This window comes from Miniopterus schreibersii (genome assembly GCF_964146895.1).
Source record: "Miniopterus schreibersii genome assembly, chromosome: 4".
NCBI lineage: Eukaryota > Metazoa > Chordata > Mammalia > Chiroptera > Miniopteridae > Miniopterus > Miniopterus schreibersii.
In genome coordinates, this window is record NC_138105.1 from 33,056,534 (window position 1) to 33,079,906 (window position 23,373).

Consider the following 23,373-nt stretch of genomic DNA (forward strand, 5'->3'; position numbering starts at 1 on the left):
CTATAACAGTGCAAGGAACTTAGTATGTAATTAACAAATATTTTTGAGTAATTTTATAGGGGTAGCAAATCTCAAAAAAGAATATGATTTCAGTAAAGAGAATCTGTAAAGAATATGAACTCTTATTGTATCTACAGTCATAATAAATAAAAATAAATTTGTACTTTTACGTACCATTCAGGTCAGGGCATTTTACCTTCTATGTATTACTAATGTGCACTGGTCATGAAAGCTGTTTTATTTACTTTGTTTATACTCATCAATTTATTGCACATCTACAGATGCCTATTCATTTAATGAGTTTATTCATGTAATCAGAAAACCTTTAGATAGAAACTGCTTAATTTTTAAAGGACATTTTTCTTCAAATTGATTTTGGCTGACACTTGCCCTGGTGCCTGTGCTCTGCATAGGCTCTGAGACATACAAGGTCATTACAATCACTTAGCTGCCTCCCTTCCCACTGAGCAGTCTTATCTGATACTTCGTATAGACATTAAGAAATACTCTTACACTTAAAAATTTATTTTAACTGCTTTCCTTATTTTAACCACAGTATAGTCTTTTATTTGCTCTTTTTAACACAACTCTCTTTTATCCATCTTGCTACTCCTTTATCACTTTTCTTGCACCCAGTTTAATTTTGGCCTGGAACTATAACTTCTGTACCTTAGAAATTTCAATGTATTTCCTGTGATTACTTAAATATCCTTTTCTCATGACTTTCATCACAATAATTTTGGGTGATTTATAATAAAATAGGGGTTTTGTTGTATAATATACCAAAGAATTACATAATCCTCCCAATTCTAGGGGATATACTTAAAGAAAGAAGGAATATTGTGATGTTAAACTATTAATTTCATGTAGAAATGGAATTTCTTAATTATGGAAATCAGTCATTTTGTTCTGGATTTTGTTAAAACTATTTTAAAACCCTAGGATGTATATTATAAAAAATTATAAGTGACTGGAAATTCTAGATGTTAATACAAGTAAAATAGGGAGAAACTGATTTAACATTTTTACATGATGAAAGCAGAAAGTTAAAAACAAAAAGAATACAATTGGATAACTTACTTTTGATGGCACAACTCTGCACTTAAACAAAGACATTTTCATTAGGTACTAACAAGAATTAGCAGAGTAACTAAGTAAAACAACAAAAGGGAAGAGAGTAATTACCTGGGATGTCATAATCCCATTACTCAACAATGAGGTAAAATAAAACTCTAAGAAGGAAAAGAAAAGGGAAGGAAAAAGAGAAAGAAAAAAATCTGAAAGAAAAGGAAAGAGAGAGGAAAAAATAAAGAGCAGAATTCGGAGGGCTGATTATATTTTTTAGGGGGGGAAAAAATCATTATATTTTTTTAGGAAAATTGAGGTGTACCAGTTAGTATTGGTGGTCAGTCAACTAACAAATGGTTCTTAGTGTCCTGTTATTTTTAAGAAATAAGACTATTCACTGATTTAACAGTTCTGCTCCTCCTATTACATACTTAGCAGTGCAGGAGTCCTTTTCTTTTTCTTTTATTTTGTTTTAAAAGTTTTATTTTATTTTTTCAGAGAGAATGGAAGGCAGAGAAAGAGAGAGAAACATTGACGTGTCTCGCACATTGAGTGGTTACCTCCTGCTTAAGCCCCCACCAGGGCCAAACCTGCAACCAAGGAAGGTACCCTTGGCTGGAATGGAGCCTGGGACCCTTCAGTCCGTGGGCTGATGCTCTAACCACTGAGCAAAACCAGCTAGGGGGTCACAGTATACAGTAATCTCAGGAGATCCTACCAAGAACCCTATGAGTATTTTCAAATTAAAATATAGTTCAGATAGATTCCAGCTTTAGATCTCCAGAAAGTCCTGTGAACCCTGACATGTTATTAATTGTGAAAGAAAAAGACAGATAAAGAGAAAAGAGCACTGCTTACCTATTTTAATTTCATGTAGCAATTTTGTTGTTGTTGAGTTACGACAGCATAAATATTTATAGTGACAATTTCCAGTTTATATAAATAAGTACCCTTACCAGTTCTATGTTCTCATTAGTAACATGAAGTTGCTTGGTCAGTTGTTGAAAACTGGTCAGCTGATCCTACAGTAAAAAAGAGAGGGGGGCACATAAAGAGCATTTGGTTTACAATGCTTATTTAAAATTAAGCTAAAATCAAGTTTAAAATCATTATGTCTAAGTCTAGATGAAATCAGTGGTATTTCTATTACTGTGTGAATAATGGAAGAAATGATATATTCTTAAATAAATGGTTACAAAATTAAATAAGGTGGCAATATGTAAACTAAGGTCTATTTTTCTTTTATGTTGTTGTTATTTTTTGTGTGTGAAACCATAACCTAAAAATCAATTCATTAGTAAGTAAATAGACATGCTAGAGAAATTGGAAATTTCTAATATTGGAAATAGGAGGAGCAGAACTGTTTAAAATTCCAAATTTCCAATATTGGAAAGCCACATTCAGACCCATTCAAAACCTACAATGCAAAACATGGCACAGGGGTTACTGTCACCCCCCCCCCCCCATTTTTTAAATTCCCACAGCTTAAATGACACAAGGTTTAAATTGTTTGATTATTTGTTATCCTCCTATTAAACATTACATGTGCAGGTGACAAACAGTTGGGAGGAGCTGTTAATATGTCATATGACAGAATTAAAGATTGATAGATAACTTGGGAAATAAGAACAAAGTATTATTTGTGAAGTTTTGTAAAAAAAATTCTGCAAAGCTACAGGGCAAACATAATCTTATTCGGGGGAAAAACAAACAAAGCAAAAAAAAGACCTAATGGCTTAGTTGACTGACCTAAACAAGGAAACCACCTCAGAGAATTAGAAATGGTTTCTAGATCTCAAAGGTAAAGGTCTTATGGATCAGACCACAGGGGTTATTTTCAACCCGGGGCATATAGAGAAAAGTTACTTAGTAAATGGCAAAGCATCATGGAAGTATTATTATGACTTGTTTAGGTAGAACTTCCCAATTAGAACTGGAATTACTCCAGTTTTCAATGTACCTAGCAGAAAAAGAACAAAAGCACAAAGGAGGCAGGTTTCCCAATAGAATAGATGGTCCTGTGGGACAATGAGTTTTTACAAGCATGATATAGAAGCTTGATGTCCATTTTGGAAGAATATACAATGGTTCTTGCTTTGGATAGAAAGAAGTCTTTAAGCAACCATTAAGATACCTTCCTATTGAAAAATTCTATTTTGATTAACTTATGTTAGACAAACTTGACATCTATTTTAGTAAAAGATCACACTTAAAGGTGTCAATTTTCATTTTACATAGCACTGTCATTCTAGCTGAGCAGGTTTCTTCACTGGTCATGATCCAATGAACAGTTTTTGTCTCTTTAAGCCAGGTAAGAAATTAAGAATATAAAAGCTTTAGAGGTCTATTTATATATAATAACCTAACAGCTGCTTCTTAACACTAAATATGGCTTTCACTGCTAATCACATCATAAAACCCAATGTACAGTAGGAACTGCTTTAATTATTGGCTCCAAAGATTTCTAACCATCAAAGATCTATTTATTGTTAAGTAAATGGCACCCTAGAAACTTAGGCATTCCTTTCCAAAACTGAGTTTCTCTAGAATGTGATTTCTTACTGACATACAAGAAAACCATGATAGCAAACTTTACCTTTTGCTTTTGACTTTCAACTATATGAACTTGGGCCTCAGTCATATGCTCCTGGTAAAGTTTCTTCACTCTGTCGAGCTCCTGAGAAACAGTCTGCCAGAGTTCGAAAACCTGATTTTTTTCCTATGAAACAAAAATAACTAAGAACTCATTAAAGTATTAGTAGGCTATTGCATAGTACAAATTAATCATATTCTTTTGCAGAATAAATTCTTGTATATAAGTCATAAAATTAGAATAGAACATGAACAACAGTGTGGTGATTTTGGAGGGGAGGGAGGTGGGTACAGGTCGAAGAGGGTAAGGGGGCTAAATGGTGATGGGGGAAAAATAAAAAAATAAAAAACTAGAACTGTATAAAGAGGTATAATTGTAATAATTTTGATGGTATAAAGTTGGATTAATAATTTAGAGACTAAAACTAAAGGTCAAAATTCCTTTCTTTGAAATTTTTTAATTTATATTTCATAGGTAAAATTAAAACCCTTAAATCAAAGATATGGATTAAACCACTCTCCTTGTTCCTCAACAAAGTATAAGCCTTAGAAATTACTGACAAAGAAAACTGCCCTTGGGAAAGTGAGTACAAGACTTTTTTTGTAATTGTAAAAATAGTAACTGTTTACTGTGGAAAATTAGGAAAATACACAAAGACAGAATAAGAATTACCTATAATTTTACCAACTGATAGTAAATATTGCTAACATCTAGATATAATCATTTTTATAAATGTTGGATGTATTGATGTTTATAAATGTGACCTTGGGGGAGAATTTTGTATTTTTTTCTTTTATCAAAATTGGAAATCATATAGTGCAATGTTTGTATTATACTATTTTTACTTGGTATTTTATAATGAGAAGCTTCTCAAGTCATTCTTTCAATATAGCAGTTCTCAAAGTGTGGTACGGGGATCCTTGAAGTCAAAATGATGTTCACAATAATATAAACATATTATTTGCCTTCTTGACTCATCTTCTGATGAGTGTACAGTGGAGTTTCCCAAAGTTTATATGATGTGATGTGTGATGCTGTTGTCACTCTGATGGGTACTGGACTGTGGTCTTACACTCCCTTTTCAAAAATGTCTGTTTAAATTTGAAATACAATAAATACTGATAGCTATACAACCTATGAGAATGAAAATATCTTTGGGGTCCTCAACAATTCTTAAGCATCCTGAAGAGGAGTCCTGAAACCAGACCAGTTGAGGAAGACTAAACGAACATGTAGAGAACATTAGTTTCTTTTTGGAGAGGTGGAAACTTAGGTTCAGGCCGTTGGCGTAGGGTCCCTGAGCAAGTTGATTGGCAGAGTCAGGAAAAAACCTTTGTGGGGAAATTTGTAGTCAATCTGCTTTTCCCCTTCTGACTGCTCAAACCTAGACCTCATTAAATCTTCTACCAAACAAATGATCCAAATGTAGCAAAAAAGTGAGACCTCTTCAGAGATATACCATGAGACCAAGTAAGATGTAGACAGAATGGCAAAGAGAGGGAAGACAGGAAGAGAAAGGGTAAGGAATGAGAGTATGGTTTTAAAGAGACAGTAAAAAAATGTGATTAAAAAAGAATGAGTAATTTTCAGGTTTTTATAAAATTTAGCACTGGACATTATAGAAACAAAGCTACGACAGAGAGATGCTTTTAAGAGACATGTTATTTTGTTTGTTTTATTTTTTAAACTACAATATAGTAGTCTGAGACCATAAACTACTATATATTTCTTCTACATAAACATTTATAAATCCTCCCTGACAACACTAGTCTAGAACAAAGTAAAAAACATGATTCTCTCATTTTTTCCCTTCTATTACATTTCAAACTCAGTGTTAAATACATGTTCCTTATCAAGGTAAATATAGCCTATCTGATTAATCTAAAACATCACTTTCATAAGTAAACCATTCCAAAACCAGATTTCCAAGGAATAAAAAAATAAGACTCTGCATATATAACTATAGAATCAACATTGTAATACAGAATTTCTAACCCCCATTTATAAATGAGGAAACTGAGGCACACAACTGGAAAGTAGAAGAATAGGGTTTCAAATTCCTACAAGATATGAAGACACGTAGGATATAAAATTGTAAATTAGTATAAAATTCCCTTAGGTATAATCACAAAAAATTAGTGCTGAAAACAGGATACACAGCACATGGCTTCCCAAATAGTTCAATTTCTATGAGGGAGGAAAAAACAAAGAATGCGATTCTAGAAGTATCATTTCAGAAAAACAGAATTCTGCAATCTTTGACAATGGAATATGACAGTACCAGAAGAAAACACTGAGAAATTAAAAACAAAGCCCAACAAGGTGTGGCTCAGCAGTTGATCATGGACCTAGGTCCAGGAGATCTCGGTTCCCCAGCCACGGAGTGCAGGAGGCAGCCGATCAATGACGACTCTCTTATCCTTGTTGTTTCAACTCTCTCTGTCCCTCTCCCTTCCTCTCTCTGAAATCAATAAAAAATCTATATATATATTTAAAAACACACACAAATAAACATAAATTTAGGGAAGTAGGTAACTGATTTTTCTCTTTAAAAATTTCTTTTGAGCCTGGCTGGTGTGGCTCAGCAGTTGAACACTAACCCATGAACCAGGAGATCACAGATCGATTCCCCGTCAGGGCACATGCCTGGGTCTCAGGCTCGATCTCCAGCAGGTAGTGTGCAGGAGGCAGCCAATCAATGCCTCTCTCTCATCATTAGTGTTTCTCTCTCTCTCTCTCCCTCTCCCTTCCTCTCTCTGAAATAAAAACATTTAAAAAAATTTTCCTTTGACATTAAAATATTTTTATAAGATAAATTCATGTCAAAAGCTTTAGGATTCAATTAAACAATATATTTGACAGCTATATTTATAACAAACAGGGTATTATTTTAAAAGTTTTGTTACCTGTTAACTATTGTGTAAATTGTAGAAAATCATTAAGTGTTAACAATTTTGTTAATCTGTTATCACTCTATAATGATTAACACAGATTTTTTTAAAACTCTTTTTACTCAGGATAGAATTTTAAAAATATATTTGTCACTCACTTGATTGGCTAGTTGTAATTGTTCCTGAAGATTCCTGACTGTTTCATCATCTGCATATATATCACTTCCCATCTCTGTGCCAAAGGGAAGGGCCTCCAACTGTTTTTCAACAGCATCTTTTAATTCACTGTGCAACCTTTGGAACAAACAGTTAACACAGTAATAATCTAAATTCATTTTAGTAACAGTAACATTTCAGGGTTAAATAAATATTTGGGTCAAAAAATCATTCTTTACATAAAATCCTTTTTAAGCAGACCTCAAAAATTAGAAGTGTTTATTCACCACTAAATACTGTGCTATAAGAATAAAAACATTATCTTACAATTTCAAATGCATTAAATTGTTCATATTTAATTCAAGTCTAATTCAGTTTGTACTAGGGAGTTTTTAAATTTTCAAAAAGGTAAAATCCAGATATTATACCTTATTAATAAAACAAGGCAGTCAAAAAAATATTCAAAATGTGAAAGTATTTTCATCTAGTCAATTAAATGGAAATGGGATTTTGAATCTTGTAGAATTGTTATTTTCTTTGTTGTATTTCACAAAACTCACCTGCCTTCTTACTCATCTCAATTAATAAACAGGAGTAGAATAAAACTATTGCTAGTTATGAAATCAAGATTACTGAGACTTTATTTTCCAGCATATTCTTACATAAGCTTGACCGTAATTCTGAAAACCTTAAATTCAACTTAAAATTAATATTAAACTAAATTACAGATGGTTCATACTTTTAAAAAAAAACACCCCAAAAAACTCAGTGTGGCTCAGTGGTTAGAGTGTGGACCAGTGCACCAAAGAGTCAAGGGTTTGATTCCTGGTCAAGGGCATGTACCTGGGGTGCAGGTTTGATCCTCACCCTGGTCAGGGCACATTGATATTTCTCTCTCTCACTCTCTTCAACTCCCTCCCTCCCTTCCACTCTCTCTAAGAATCAATAGAAAAAATATCCTCTGGTGAGGATTAACAAACAAACAAAAACAAACAAACAAAAAGGCACAGGAAGGTACAAACTAAAAGACTGATAAAGTGTTTTATTTAATTAATTTAAATATGTTTTTATTGATTTCAGAGAGAGGAAGAGAGAGGGAGAGAAAGATAGAAACATCAATTGAGAGAGGATCATTGATCAGCTGCCTCCTGCACAGCCCCTACAGGGGATCGAGCCCACTACCTGGGCATGTGCCCTGGTTGGGAATGGAGCCGTGATCTCCTGGATCATAGGTTGATGCTCAACCACTGAGCCATGCTGCTGAGCAAGTGTTTTATTTTAAAATGATACAAACCTAGGAGGAAAAAAGTTGTATGTTATTAGAAAAACTTCAAAACAATTCATATAATTATAAGCAGAAAATATTTACAATGAACACATATAAATAATAAAACTAAAAACTAAATAATATATTGCTACAAATACATATACCTATAAAGAAACTTTTAAAAGCAAGAAAATGACAAATACAAATTTTAAGACAGCATTAACCTCCTGCAGAGGGAAAGAAGGATAGGATAGGGAAGGACTGCCTGGACAGATGCACCAATTTGGTAACATATTAGTTCTTATGTGGGATGGGTCCTTGACAGTTTTTTTTATCAGTAATTTCATAACATACATAATATACACTATACTATTAATAATTGCTAACATTTATAAGGTGCTCATTATGTACCCTATTTCATGTACTTTAAAGATGAAGAAACTACAGTAGAAAGAGATTAAGTAACTTGTCCAGGGTCACATAGCTAGTAAGTAATGGAGCCAGGAATCAAATAAGAAATCAGGCCCCAGAGACCACACTCATAACCAGTATACTATACAGATAAAATATCAAATAATAACAATAAAGTTTATCTAAGACAATAACAAAAGAACCAATAGTAAATTGATATACCTTTCATTTTCCTTGATGACATTTTCAAGTTGTAGTTTCATCTCGCCCATGTGTTTCTGAAAGAATACAATATGGTTGTAGTCATATATTTCCCAAACAATTAGTCTCTATTAAGTTATCCATTCATATGCAAGCAATCATATTCTATGACACTAGTTTCCAGATAAGAAATAATTATTCTTTAGTTCTTACAAGCAATATTAAACATGAATATTTTAATGATATACAGAACTTGAGAAAACATTTTGAATAGAATATAAATAATATAAATAATAGTATTTTATATAACACATTGAGAAATATTTATAAATGTAATTCCTATGATTTACAGATGTTTATAGAAAAACAGATGAAAGATATTCCTCATTATGTCACTGTAACAAATATCAGATGTTCCTTATACCATGCATGCATATTTTAATTAATTCACCTTAGCTTAGGTGAAGCCCATATAAGCGCTTGTACTTCAAAAAGTAAAATGTTAATGGCGAAAAAGAAAATATATAAAGATCTTCTTTAGCATTAATTCATTCAGTCTCTGATTCACTACCTTTATTAATTATCTAAACCCTCTGCACTATACAAGACTTATAGTAAACCAATGTGGTCACTAACATATACTTTAATAGGAAAAAGGTAAAAAATGACTAAAGTACAAAGAAAAATAAAATATATACTGTAAAGGGAATGAGATGACAGTATGATTAATTTTCTCATTTCAAGGAAGATCATTTCAAGTAGGGAGAAATATAATTAACAGCAAAGAAGCAAAAAATATGGGTAACACAAGCATGGTAGTCAGCTCTCAATAAGAGTGAATGGGAAATGCAGAGCAGAAAGGTGGCCATATAAAATCACAGTAAAACAAAACCACAACCAACTCCTGATCTGTCCTTTAGTCTTCATTGGGTACCTAGGCTAAAGGACAGGAGCCAAGCCTGGAGGAACCTGGCAGGGGAAGGTGGAAAAGGCAATGTTCCCAGCCTTTTTCTCTCCCTTCCAACCAAAGAAGCTCAAGGCAGCATGACCCAGGAAATCAGTACCAGCTAATTCTACCTACAAAGCTGTCTTGGAAGGTGAACCTTTCCCAGGTTCCTGCTGTGCCTGAATCACAATGAAAGCAAAATGAAGGAATTTACTACCAGATAATTCAGAACCGACCATACATGGAGTGATGGCAGTGAGAGATAATATATATATATATTTAAATATATCTTTATTGATTTCAGAGAGAGGAAAGGAGACAGAGAGAGAGAGAGAGAGAGAGAGAAACATCAATGAGAGAGTCATTGATCAGCTGCCTCCTGCATGCCCCCGACTGGGGATTGGGCCCACAACAAGGGCATGTGCCCTGACCGAGAATCAAACCCTGATTGCCTGGATCCTAGGTCGATGCTCAACCCCTGAGCCATGCCTGGCCGGGCTTGCTTGTCCTTTAAAGAAGTTGACAAACAAGGGAAAATGCCTTTATCTTCATTCACGTTGAATCCCTTGTGTAGATTCAAGTTTCCACACAGTATAATCTTTTTCAGTGAGAGATAATATTAAAGACAGGTGGCAGGTCTTGAATGCCACACTACCTAGGAGGTATGAATTTTAGTGTAGTAATTATCTCCACTTTGTAATTTTTTTAAAAAAAATTGATCTTTAAAAGCAACAATGTCAGAATATCTTGAGAAGTATTTATTACTCAAATAATTCTTAGGCAGAATCTATATGCATTAGCTAGGATTAAGGGTGGATCATTACAGTCACACTAAAGATTTTTTAGTGTAAAATATTTCAAAATACTTAGCAGTAAGAAGGAAACTAAATCTCGTCAGTATCTCTCATATCATCAAATTTCCCCCTATTATTTACATCTTCTGGAAGAAAATCTTTCATATGGAGAATTATAGTGATATATTTCTTCCTTTCAAGATATATTATTTTTTTTTGACTGGGTCAATAAGATAAATCATAAAACCTAGTTCTAATCAATAACATCTATGTGAGCAACTGTTCTTAGAAATAGCTATCAGCATCTTTTCATCTAAAAGTATTGTTGTCACAGACCCTTGGGCTTTCAGCTTCTCTCTTGTCATTAATTCAGTAATCACTCTTAGATGGAGAAGGCCAAATGGAAAAATGAAGTTAAACCCTTTAGTAAAACAGCTGATTAAAAAAGATATATGAATTAGATAGATAATAAAAAATTAAAAATTTAAAACAACTTAATTTCACGATAACAAGCTATTCCATTTTATAACAACTGAAACCACATAATGTATCAATTCCAAGAGAGGGAATCCAGCAGAAACAGAGCACACTAGTCCTAAGAATGAAAACAAAATGCCATTTGTGCAAAAGAGAGCTTTCTGTTGCTATTGTCAATTAGAAAGATTAAAAGACATTACTATGGTGGGCTCAAAACTTAAATGATCACAGGCTAAAATAAAAAGCACATAGTAAAGACTAAGAAAACAATTAATTTGTGATAAAACAGAAACTGCAATTTAACGGAATGTTTTTGAAATTTGGGTTTACAGGATCATTTTATAAGTTTATATATTAGAGGATTAACCTTGGAAATGAAAGTATAAATAATTTCAAATGCAATGGAAGAACTTGATTTTTAGAAGATATAAGAACATTACATGTTCTTTTAGTAAAGCTGCATATCAAACCATTATTTTATAAATAGAAGAACGTTGAGATCTAATCATCCTGTCCAATAAGCCCTGAAATTTAATCATCTTTCAAAAATTGAGGCCTACTATGTGCTAGACTTTAAAGCATACAGTAGGATCTCTTGCTGTCAAAGCATGAAAAGAAAAGAGATATAAAGTTCTTAGTGTCTGCCACAGTCACAGCCCCATTCTGAGGAAATCAGTCTTAAGGGGTTATTTTTACTTAATGTTGTTTTACTTTCTTCTATTTGCATTAAATTAAGTCAACCCTGCACCCTCGTCACAACCACATTGATTCAAGGATTGGTATCTGATCCAGACACAACGATGAGTATATTAACACTCTAACGGGTGGGGAACATCCATCCTGCGAGCCATAAATCATTTGCTATGGCTCTGCCAAGGCAACCGCAGGTGGGACTAGAAATTCAATAAATCTAGGAGCCTTTTTAATAGCTAATTTTTAAGTTGATAATGTTGTATGGCCTGGGAATGATGTTATAAACATCCAAATGGCCCTTGGCAGGGAAAAGTTTCCCCATCTCTGCTCTAAGAGGTAATCACTTCTTGGTGGGCTTCACTGAAGACATATAGCATCTGTTTGAGACACGTTTCTACTGTATGATTATCCAACAATCAGAAAGGTCAAAATTTGAGGGGGAAATGAAAAAAACATTTTCAAATTAAAGAAACAGATTGTAAATATTAGGAATTCTCTAAAAATGTAGCTAACTGAAATTCCGATAGTATCCCAGAGAGTGATGTGCTATTATTCTAGTTCTCCTCCTGTATAACCCTAGTCTCAGAAACACTGGGACCCATAATGATAATCTATATGGAGAGCTTCCTCGGTGTTTTCACTCTCCTTCGCTCCTAAAATAAACCCTAATTACTGAGAAATTTGGAAAAATGCTGCTACAGCTTAAGCCTATATTAGACATGGATCAATAGCTTCTGAAATCTGAGAGAAAATATTTGAAGTTGGGGGAAAATTCGTTCTTCATATAATGGAAAATACAGATAAAATGAAGGTAAAGAGAAAGGTTTAAAAAGATGTGAGATGGCTTTGGGTCTTTCTGGGGGAAAATAAAGATGTAAGCAAATAACATACTAAGGGATGTTTCTAAGCATCTAAGAGATGCTCCTGCCAGATAGCAGGAGCAAGAAAACACTGGATTAAAAAACAAACTGAACACACACACACACGGAGAACTAAATATTTTCTTATCCATGTTTTTAAAAAGAAAGGGAGTCTATTTTACTTTTCTTTTTTTATAATAAAATATTATAAAAAGCTTGATAAAAATGATGTCATACCTGATAATATTTCAGCTGCCCATTTAGCTCTTCCAGATGCTTATCATACTCAGAAACAAGAGATGCTAAAAAGCTAAAGAAAAAAAATACAAGAAAAAGGGCATATTCTGTTTAATCTGGTTTAATAAATACTTAACTTGTGAAATAAATTGTACATCAAAACTTTTACTATTCTTATTATAATTCCCCCATAGCAATCAATACTTTGCTTTTTTCCTAACCTGGGGTTCTTAACCTTAGCTCAGTTAATATTTTGTGCTGCATAACTGTTTGTTGTGGGGAGATGACCTGTGCACTGTAAGACGTTTAGCGGCATCCCTGACCTCCACACAATAGATGCCAGCCACACCCTCAACTTCCACAGCTGTGACAACCAAAAATGTTTCCAGACATTGTCAAATATCTGGGGAGGGGAGGGAGGCAAAAGCACCCCAGTTGGGAACCACTCTTATAGACTATGTTACTGGCTTTTTTTTCTTTTCAATTCAGTGACAGATCATTCAAACCTAATTACTGTATAGCAGATCACAGAATAAACATTTCTAATACTAAAGGAATTATTTTGACAATAATTAAATATAATTAAGAAAATAATATTTTTCTGGTAACTCAACCTTACCTTTGGTCAGCTGAGTTTCCTAATGAGTCATCTCCCTCTCCTTTGAAGGCAGCCCTCTGCAAGAGAGAATACCTACTTAAAATGTTTTCTTAGATCTTTCTAGCCAAAATTGACATTAGTTAAAAATTAAATACAATTAAAATTTTTACAACCTTAGAAAATCTATTAATGCAATTAAAAAGGAGAGAAAGGAAAAATCATCTCAATTGATGTTAAAAATGTATTTGGTAAATTTTAATGCCCATATATAATAAAAACTCTTGGTATACTAAAAATAGGAATAACTTTCTCAAATTGTTAAAAAAAAAAATCGACCAGAAACCTACATCAGTTACTGTTCTTCATGGTGAAACATCAGAAACACTGCATTAAATTAATACAAGGCTGCTTCACCATCACTGCTAAAATTCAACAGTGTACTAGAGGTTCCAGTGAACACAGTCTGCTGTGGGAGCAGGGGATCGGAAATTAAAGGTGGAAAAATGAGACACAGTACTATTATTACTTATAGACAATTTGACCGCTAACCTAGAATCTACCAATTATTGGGACTAATAAGACAGTACACTAAGTCACCAGATAATCAACATAAAAAGGTGGCTCTCCCAAATACCAGCAATATTTAGAAAATGTAATAGAAAAAATCCTATTCATTACTGTAACAAAAGGTAGTACTTGAGAATTAAAAAAAAACAAAAAAATGTTGCAATAACTTTATTGAAAATTAACTTTACTGAAAGTAATAAAAGAAAATCTAAATAAACAGAATACTATACCATATTCATGGATGTGTGGAATAGTCAATACTGTCAGTATATTGATTCTCTAAAATTCACTGCAACTGTAATAAAATTAAAAAAAAAAATCCAACAGAAGAATTTATAAAACTTGATTAAACAGATCTTAAAGTGCTGATGTATGAGCAAATATGTAAGAATAGGCAAGATAATCTGGCAAAAAGGGAGAAGGGGAGAAACAAGGACTTTACCTTCTACATATCAAAATACTATAACGCTAGAGTAATTAAAACAATATGGTACAGACACAGTAACAAACAAAACAGTACAGGAAATCCAGAAGTAGATTCAAGCACTTATAGGTATGTAGTATATGAAAGAAGTGAAACTATAATTAAATGGACAAACTACTGCTTTTCAACTAGTAATGCCAGGTAGCACAATAAAATTAGATTCCAGCACATACTAAATGGCAAAATGAATTTCAGACAGATTAAAGATCCAAAATTTTAAAAATATTTAACAATTACTGAAAGAAAATGTGTTGTTGACCTTGGGATAGAGAAAGCTTTCTTAAGCTCCAAAAATAAAGAGGTTTTTATCTGCCTTATTCACCAACATCCCAAGCAGTACCTGGCATACTTTTACTCAAAATACCCTTTTTAGCTAGAAGACAACATGATTAAAACCTATAAACAGAAAGACTGGCATATTTTACAATATCTAAATTTAAAACTTCTGCACAAAGATACCATACACAAAGTTAAAATGCCAGTAACATTTGCAGCATGACCAAAAATTTAGTATCTAGTATAAAGATGGAGAAATATTCAAAGGAGATGTACAATGATGTTCAGTGCAACTGTTACTGTAATTAATAAAAAAAGATGCCCGGCCGGGCGTGGGTCAGCGGTTTAGCGTCAACCTAGGATCCAGGCGATCAGGGTTTGATTCCCAGTCAGGGCACATGCCCGGGTTGTGGGCTCGATCAATGACTCTCTCATCATTGATGTTTCTATCTCTCTCTCTCCCTCTCCTTTCCTCGCTCTAAAATCAATAAAGATATATTAAAAATAAATAAATAAAATAAAATAAAAAAGGAAAAAAGTCCACCTGTATGATAAACGAAAAATAATACAAGATCCTGTAAGTAGTTCAAGGAATTAACAAGATTTATATGTATCAAAGTGGACATACTGCAAAAACAAACAGGTTAGTTCTATGGGTAGAGGGAGGGGAAAGGGACAGAGGGAAAGAATGAGGGGTTCAAGGGAATTTTTAAGTGCATCTGTAATATTCTGGTATTTTTTAAGGGCAAATATATTCATGATCACATACATAATTAAAAACTAATAAAAGATATAACTGAAAGAAGCCTCTGAATTCTAAAGTTTTCTTATGGGCATATGACTCCTAGGGTATACATAGGTCAGTTCTAATAGTGATTGTACCAATTTACTCTCCCATAGGCAGTATTAAGAGAGTTGTTCCACATCTTTGTCAACAATTGGATTCATGTCTTTCACTTTAGTCACTGGGTGTGTAGTAGTATCTTATTGCAGTTTTAATTTGCATTTCTTTGACAATGAAATTGAACATCTTTTCATACGTTTATTGACCATTGTGAAGTATGTGTTCAAGTCTCTTCCCTGTTTTTCTGAGTATTTTTTGATTTGAAGAGATTTTTTTAAAAAAACTTTTTTTTCTTTCTTTTTTAAAAAAATACATATTTACTGATTGCAGAGAGAGATAGAAACAATGATGAGAGTCATTGATTGGCTGCCTCCTGCACGCCCCCTACTGGGGATGGAGCCCGAACCTGGGTATGTGCCCTGATCGCAAATCTAACTATGAAATCCTGGATCCTAGGTTGATGCTCAATGGCTGAGCCATGCTGGCCAGACAAGAGATTCTTTATAGTAGTATATTCTAACATGAATTTTTCCCAGATTGCAAATATGTTTCACCATTCATAGCTTTCTTTTACTTTCTTAATGGTGTCTTTTAAAAAACAAATTATTTTATTTCAACTTAGTCCAGTTTATCAGTAATTCACTTTGTGACTACTGTTTTTGTGTCCTTTTGAAAACAACATGCCTACTGCATATTGACAGACTTGCTCCTGTAAGTTTCCTTCTAAAAGCTTTGTTAGTTTACCTGACACATTTTGATATATAATCAAACCAGAAGTGATATTTGAGAATAGTATGGGTAGAGATCAAGATTATTATTATTTCCCTAAATGAAAATTTGACATACGTAGAGCTATTTCTGAACTCTTCTTTTGTTCAACTGGTTTACTTCTCTATCCTTAGTCAGTATCACACTGTCTTAATTATTAGGCCTTTACAGCAAATCTTGACATATGCTAGTATATGTTCTCCAACTTTGTTATTCTTCTTTTAAGATTGCCTTAGCTTTTCTTGGCCTTTAAATTTTTTTTTTTAAATCCTCACCTGAGGATATGTTTTATTTCTTTTAGAGAGAAGAAGAAGGGGGAGAGAGAGAGAAACATCAATGTGAGAAAGAAACATCGATTGGTTGCCTCACATTTGTTGCTGGAACTGCGATCAAACCCGCAACCTTTTGGTGTAGGGACCATGGTCCAAGTAACTGAGCCACCTGGCCAGGGTGCTCTTCTTGGCCTTTTGCAGATAAATTCTGGAAACAGCTTGAGAAGTTTGAAGGAAAAAAAATCCCACTACCATTTTCATTGAGATTTTGTTGAATACAATTAATAAGCATTGTAATCTATGAACACAGTACATCCTTACATTTATTTCATTCTTCCTTAATTTTATCAATATTTTATAGTTTTCAAGTCTTACACACTTTTTTCTAGAATTACTCCTAAAGATTTAATGTTGTTTTCATGCTAGTATAAGTAGCATCACTATTTAAATTTCACTGTCAACTGGATTACTGCTATTTATAGAAATAAAATTAAATTTGTAATTTTGCCTTGTATCCAAAGACAAAGCTAAATTCATTTATTAAGTGGGGCAATTTGAAGAACTTTTTGGATTTTTCTACATACACAATTTTATTTTCTGCAAATAATGATAGAGTTTTTTTCCTCCTTTCTAGTTTTTATGTATTTATTCATCTTGTTCCAACTTCAGTATGCTGCTGAACAGAAGCGATCGAGGCATGCTTCCATGCCTCATTTCCATTACCGGGGGAAACCTGTAACCTTTCGCTATCAAGTACAATGCCTACCTAGTTTTTTTTGTAGCTAGTATTTCACAATGAAGAAGTTTCTTTCTATTCCTAGTTTGCTGAAACTTTTTATCATGATAGAGAACTGAACTTTATCACTTATTTTCTAGACCTCTTGAGCTAGTCAGACAATTTTCTTTTTACTCCTGACATTACAGTGATTTACACTGATGCATTTTCAAACATTAAACCATCTTTGTATTGCTCTCATATTACCTCCCCTCTCACTACTGCAATCCACAAAGTGAAAGGCAAGGCCTGTGACAAGTGGAGTCTTGAGACAGCCACATGTTCTAAAGAGATGGACCGTAGGCAGTAACATTGTACTACCACTAAAAATGAGAGACAGGAATGAAGACATGATTGTATGACTATAAGAATGGTACATGTAAGAGAAGAATGTATACTTTCAGAGAACTAAAGGAGCTCTAATTTCACCACAGAGTACACTATTAAGTAAGGGAAGAAGTGTCCCTACTTGGTATGTTACCATTGGGCCTTATGAATTATAATCACAATGCATAAAGCAGGTACATCTAAAGGGCTGACTAGAGTCATCGTTTTATCTGGAAAAATCATCTTTCATAATCAAATCAGCCACAGCTTCTAGGAGATATGATGCAACACCATGCCCAGAAGTCTTCTTGGGCTTTTAAAATCAATCTTTTGTTTGAATCCTCCCTTTAGGCATAGTCTATAACACATTAAGCAGAAGCAAAAGAACCTGAGAATCAGAGCAAAGTTTAAAGGCTACTGGATTATGAAAGATTCACTAACACCTAAAGGCTAATAGTTCTTAAAAAAAGAACTATTAGCTACATGTTCATAAAAAAATAACATAAGAAAAACAATATGATTAACATAGTGAATAGTGGATGGGTAGTTTCAGGACCCCTGGACCCTGAGTCTGGTCTCTGGAAATAAAAACATAGAGCAGCAGCTAAATGTTGAATATACATTAGAGCAAAAAAAAAAAAAAAAAAAATCTATAAGGATAAGTACACTCAAGTCAACCAAACTAACTATTCCTTTTATAATACTTTAAAAACAACTTTCTTTTTAATACCTTAAAAAAAAATTCAGTTTTAATGACACGATTCGTTTATGTGGAAAGCGGAGCACTTTCTTATTGATTCAGTAGGCAGCTACCAGTAATCTAGGAGCTTTAGTTTTCCTTTTACTGTTCTGTAACTCAGAGTCCACCAACAGATACAGTTCATTGGTTAATAAAATTTAAACAAAATATCTAAACAAAAACATACATCCAAGGAAAGAAATATTAAAACCAATGCCATATATTATTTACTATTTTGAGTTCGTCTATGCTTCCATCATAATTTATGAGAACTTAGGGAGTTAAAGTTTACAACTGGCTGTATCCTGAAAAACAATTTTAGAATGTTTCAAAACAACAATGAATTCTCATTTTAGAACTCAGACATTTTAATGCCATGCTGAATATGTAAGCTCCAACTCTTTTAAAAAAGGGCAATTTCTATGGTCAAAGAATTTACATTCATTAGGCAAAAACAAGTTTTCTTCCTTACAAGAATCAAAATTGTAAGTAAAATTTCGAAATGCTGTAGGCAACTTCACATGAGAATAATCCAAAGTAGAATTTGATTCCTATTTATGTAGATATATTTACAACCAAAATGAACCAGCTTGTTAGACTTTAATTTACATACCTGTACTGTTGAAGATTTGGAAAATTTTTTCGTTTTATACTGCCTAAGAACTTCACGTAGTTTTTCAGCTGGAAAAAAACACACAACAATTTGTAGTTGCTCTGGGTAATGTTCAATTTTTAAAAACTAGAAATAAAGAAGTTATTATTTGATATAGCCAATGCAAAACTCCATTACTTCTTAAAATAAAATGAATCATCAATTTCAACACACCACTTTAGAGTTTAAGAATAGGGCCCCCTTCTACACACAGAAACCAACAACTATTGCCAATGGGAAAAGGGCAAGAGCTGCAAAGAACTCATTTTTATTTTTTTTTAATATATCTTTATTGATTTCAGAGAGAGGAAAGGAGAGGGAGAGAGAGAGATAGAAACATCAATGATGAGAGAGTCACTGATAGGTTGCAGCCCGCAACCCGGGCATGTGCCCTGACCTGGAATCGAACCCCGATCACCTGGATCCTAGGTTGATGCTCAACCGCTGAGCCACGCCTGGCTGGGCAGAACTCATTTTTTTGATCTCATAAATTGTAACTTTCTGTCTTCCCTAGCTTTCTCTTCAGGTTAGCAGAAGTAAAAAAATATTCTGCACATTTCTTTTCAAATTCCTGCTACTAGAAGTAACAAGAGTTGAAAAGATTAGCTGTAGCCATATTCTTTAGAATTGTTAAAATCTGCTGAAATTCTTTTCCAGGGCAAACCTCCACATTGAGGAGAAACTGCAGGATGAAGAATCCAAATTAAGCAGGAGTACGCAAGAGACGATGGAAAAGGAGGTCCAGAATAAAGCCAAGAGCTCTCAGTAAGTACAAGGTGATATTTTTAATTCACAGTAGAACACAGCACCTGATAAATGTACAATACTCATTCTTTCAAGATCACCTGGAACACCTAAAACTGCAATGGGGCAAGTCTCAACAACTTTCAAAAGACTGAAGCCAAGGACACATGTTATCTGAAATAGCACAAGTAAAGGGCAAATAGAGAACCAAAAAGTAAAGGGAAAAATCTCCATAAATTTTGAAGTTAAAAAATTACTTTTCAATAACCCACAGGTTATTGAATTACAGGTTATTCTGTAATTCTCAGGAGGAATTATAAAACAAATCTCAAAGTATTGTGAACTGAACAGTAGTGAAAATGTAATACCTTGAAACCTGCTTAAAGAGAAATCTATAGCTTGCATCTTCTAGGAAATCTTGCATATATTAGAAAAAAAGGCTGAGGTCAATGAACTACACGTGCATTCCCAAAAGTTATAAAAAGAACAGCAAATTAAACCCAGAGAGTGAAGTGAAGGAAATTACAAAGATTAGCCACTCACAAAAAGAAATAGAAAATAAGCACACCAAAAAGAGAATCAACAAATACAATCATCTCAAAAGTTATAGAAAAAGGAAGTGATGAAATACTAGATATATTCGTGATAAAGCTTTAGGAATGCAGGAATAGAAGGAAATTTTCTTAACATGGTAATAGATTCCTACATAAACACACAACAGTCATACTTAAGGGTGAAAATGTTGAAAACTTTCCCTTGGGAATTGGGAATGACAGAAGTTACACTCTTTTGACATGTATTCACACTCTACTGGAGGTCTCAGTTAACATAATAAGGCAAGTAAAATAAATAAAAGGTACAAAAACTTAGAAGGAAGAAAAAGTTGTCATTATTTATAGTTCTAAGTGTGTATATGATAAATGCAAAAGAATACAAAGATAAATTCTTAGAATCAATAATTAAGTTTAGCAAGGTTGTTGGGATACAAGTCAATATACAAAAAGTAATTATATTTCTATATACTGGCAACATAAAGTTAGAAAATATATTCAAAGTACAATAAAAAAAATCAATGTCTAGAAACAAATCTAGCAAAAGATGTGTAACATTCTTGCATAGAAAACTATGAAACACTCAGGACATTAATAAATTAAAGACCTAAATACGTGGAAAGATAGTTATGGTGTTTAGGATTCAGTATTGTCAAGATGCCAATTCTCCCCAAATCGATGTCTAGGTTCAATGTAATCCCAATTAATATTCCCAAAGAGGATTTTTCAGAAATTTAAAAGTCAACTCTAAAATATAGCTATTGTAAATAACACTGCAATGAACATAGGGGTGCATATATTCTTTCTGGTTGGTGTTTCAGGATTCTTAGAACACATTTCTAGAAATGGGATCATGGGGTCAAATGGCATTTCCCTTTTGATGGATATTTGCATTTGTTTCCAGTTTGTGGCCATTGGGAATAATGCTTATCAATAAAGGTTATCAACCTTTTTTTGTCATGACCCTTGGTGCTCAGATGCACACATTTTGGTTGGGTATCTTCCTACAAATTTAAGCAATGTAAATCACCCTATTAACAAAGTAAAAATGAAAAAAAATCTTATCATCTCAATAAATGAAGAAATCCTTTGAAAAAATCTGATATCCACTCTGATAAAAACTCTCAGAAAACTGGGAATACAAAGGAACATCTTCAACATATTAAGAACATCAATGAAAAACCTACAGCTAGTGTCATACTTAATTTTGAAAGATAGATGTTTTCTTCCTAAAACCAGGAACAAGATAAGGATGTCCACTCCGACCACTTCTGTTCAGCACTGTACTGGAGGTTCTAATCAGTGCTATAAGGCAAGAAAATGAAATGAAAGGCATTCAAATTGGAAAGAAAACTGTATTTACAAGATGAAAAGATTGTCTATGTACAAAATCTGATAGACTTAACAAAAAAACCTACTAGAACTAATAAGTGAGTTTAGAAAGGTTGCAGGATGCAATGGGCAAAAAAATGACTTCCATTTGGTAGCAATGATAAATAAAAAATGAAAGTAAAAGAATAATATATTTACAATAGCATCAAAAACAGCAATTCATAGGGATAAATCTGACAAAAGATATGCAAAACCTATATACTAAAAACTATCAAATAATGCTGAGAAAAATTAATGAAGAGATATATCAATGGATATACAGATTTTCATTGGCCAGGCAACTCAATATCATTTTATGATATGAATTCTATACAAATCAACAGTTTTAATGCAATGCCTATCAAAATCCAAGCATCTTTTTTGCAGAAACTGACAAGCTGCTTCTAGAATTTACGTGGATGTACAAAGGACCTAGGATAACCAAAACAAGTGTGAAAAAGAACACATTTGAAAGCTAACACTATGTGATTTTAAAACTTATTATAAAACTTCAAACAGATCAATGGAACAGAATTGAGTCCAGAAATGTATCTACACAAATACAAACAACTGATTTTTAACAAAGGTGCAAAGGTACTACAAGGGAGGAAGGATATTCTTTTCAATTGGGCATCCATATGCAAAAGAAGTGAGCCTCGACCCTTACCCTCCAGCTGCACAAGTTAACTTAAAATGGATCATAGATCTAAATGTATAACTTAAAACTACAAAACTCCTAGAAGAAAACATAGAAGAAAATCTTTGCAGCCTTGGGTTAGGCAAAGATTTCTTAGCTATGGCACAGACCCATTAAAAAAAACAAATTGATGAACTGAACTTCGTTGAAAGTAGAAGGTTCTACTCTGTGAAGGTTCTACTCTGTGAAGGACACTGTTAAGAGAATGAAAGGAAAAAATGCGTCCCATCTCCACTGTCCATAATCCACACGACAAGAATGAGTTCTTCATTCCTTAGCTTCATTCCAAGTCCCTCTCTGCACTATCGGGTCTCCCTTCCTGGATGGAAGTGGAAGAACGGTGTCCTGCAAACATGCCACAAGTTTACTAGAAGTCCGGCTGGGTGTGGAACTGCCGGCGACGCTTTATCATAGAGAGGCGAGGTCATGTGGAGTTGCCAGGTGAGAAGCACCAAGTCAAACCGTCCTGAGCCAGACTACCGAATCCAGATGGAACAAACAAAAAGAGGCGATCAACATCAGCAGCAGCCCGCGCAGAGAAGGTCAGGGGTGGGCCGACTTCCTCCGGAATGGAACCTGCATCCCTGCCGGCCATCGTCCCCGCGGCTCGGGCCAACCAGCTGGCGGGCCTCCGCCGCTTCCTCCCCAACCCCCTCACCCCCAGTCTCGCCCTACCGACCCTCAGTCCACTCCCCCCCGGGTGACAGCCACCGCCTGCACCGGGCCGTTCTGCACGTCGCCCAGCAGAGCCACACTGGGCCTCCCAAATCACAGATCCAACGTGTTCCTCTCCACTGGCGTCTCCAGCGGGTGCTGTAACCTGGCCAACGGCCCAACCTCCGTAACACGCAGCAGACAAGGCCCTGGACGCCCCCCCCCCCCCCCCCCCCCGCTTCCCTCTCAACCGCACTAGTCCCTTCTCCCCAGGAAGCCCGTCCCCCGGCCCCCGCCGGCCTCCTGGCGAGTCCCTGAGGAAGCACATCCCGAGCGCCGAGTCCCCGCGCTGTTCGCTTTGGGACGCCCCTAAGCTCGCCGTCGGACCCCCACCGCGGCCCGGGGCAGAGTTCGGACGAGCCCGTGCCGGCACTGCCCGTCCTTCCCACGCCGGCGGGCT

General features: G+C 34.5%; 1 protein-coding gene across 3 annotated transcripts in view; it reads right to left on the reverse strand.

Annotated features, from left to right (window-relative positions):
• The window catches only part of SCLT1 (sodium channel and clathrin linker 1), an 88,179-nt gene that overhangs the window by 63,777 nt on the left and 1,029 nt on the right, over positions 1 to 23,373 (reverse strand). Inside the window, exons 2-9 of one of the 3 annotated variants that reach the window (XM_081136945.1) lie at positions 18,858 to 18,925; positions 13,990 to 14,054; positions 13,214 to 13,269; positions 12,595 to 12,667; positions 8,609 to 8,664; positions 6,711 to 6,846; positions 3,665 to 3,787; positions 2,025 to 2,090 (exon numbers count right to left, since the gene is read on the reverse strand). In XM_081136945.1, the coding sequence (XP_080993071.1) occupies positions 2,025 to 2,090; positions 3,665 to 3,787; positions 6,711 to 6,846; positions 8,609 to 8,664; positions 12,595 to 12,667; positions 13,214 to 13,269; positions 13,990 to 13,998 (519 nt within the window). In that variant the 5' untranslated portion in view covers positions 13,999 to 14,054; positions 18,858 to 18,925. Of the gene's footprint in view, positions 1 to 2,024; positions 2,091 to 3,664; positions 3,788 to 6,710; positions 6,847 to 8,608; positions 8,665 to 12,594; positions 12,668 to 13,213; positions 13,270 to 13,989; positions 14,055 to 16,500; positions 16,580 to 18,857; positions 18,926 to 23,373 lie in introns of those variants that run through there. The other 2 variants (XM_081136946.1, XM_081136944.1) reach the window with 2 other exon arrangements.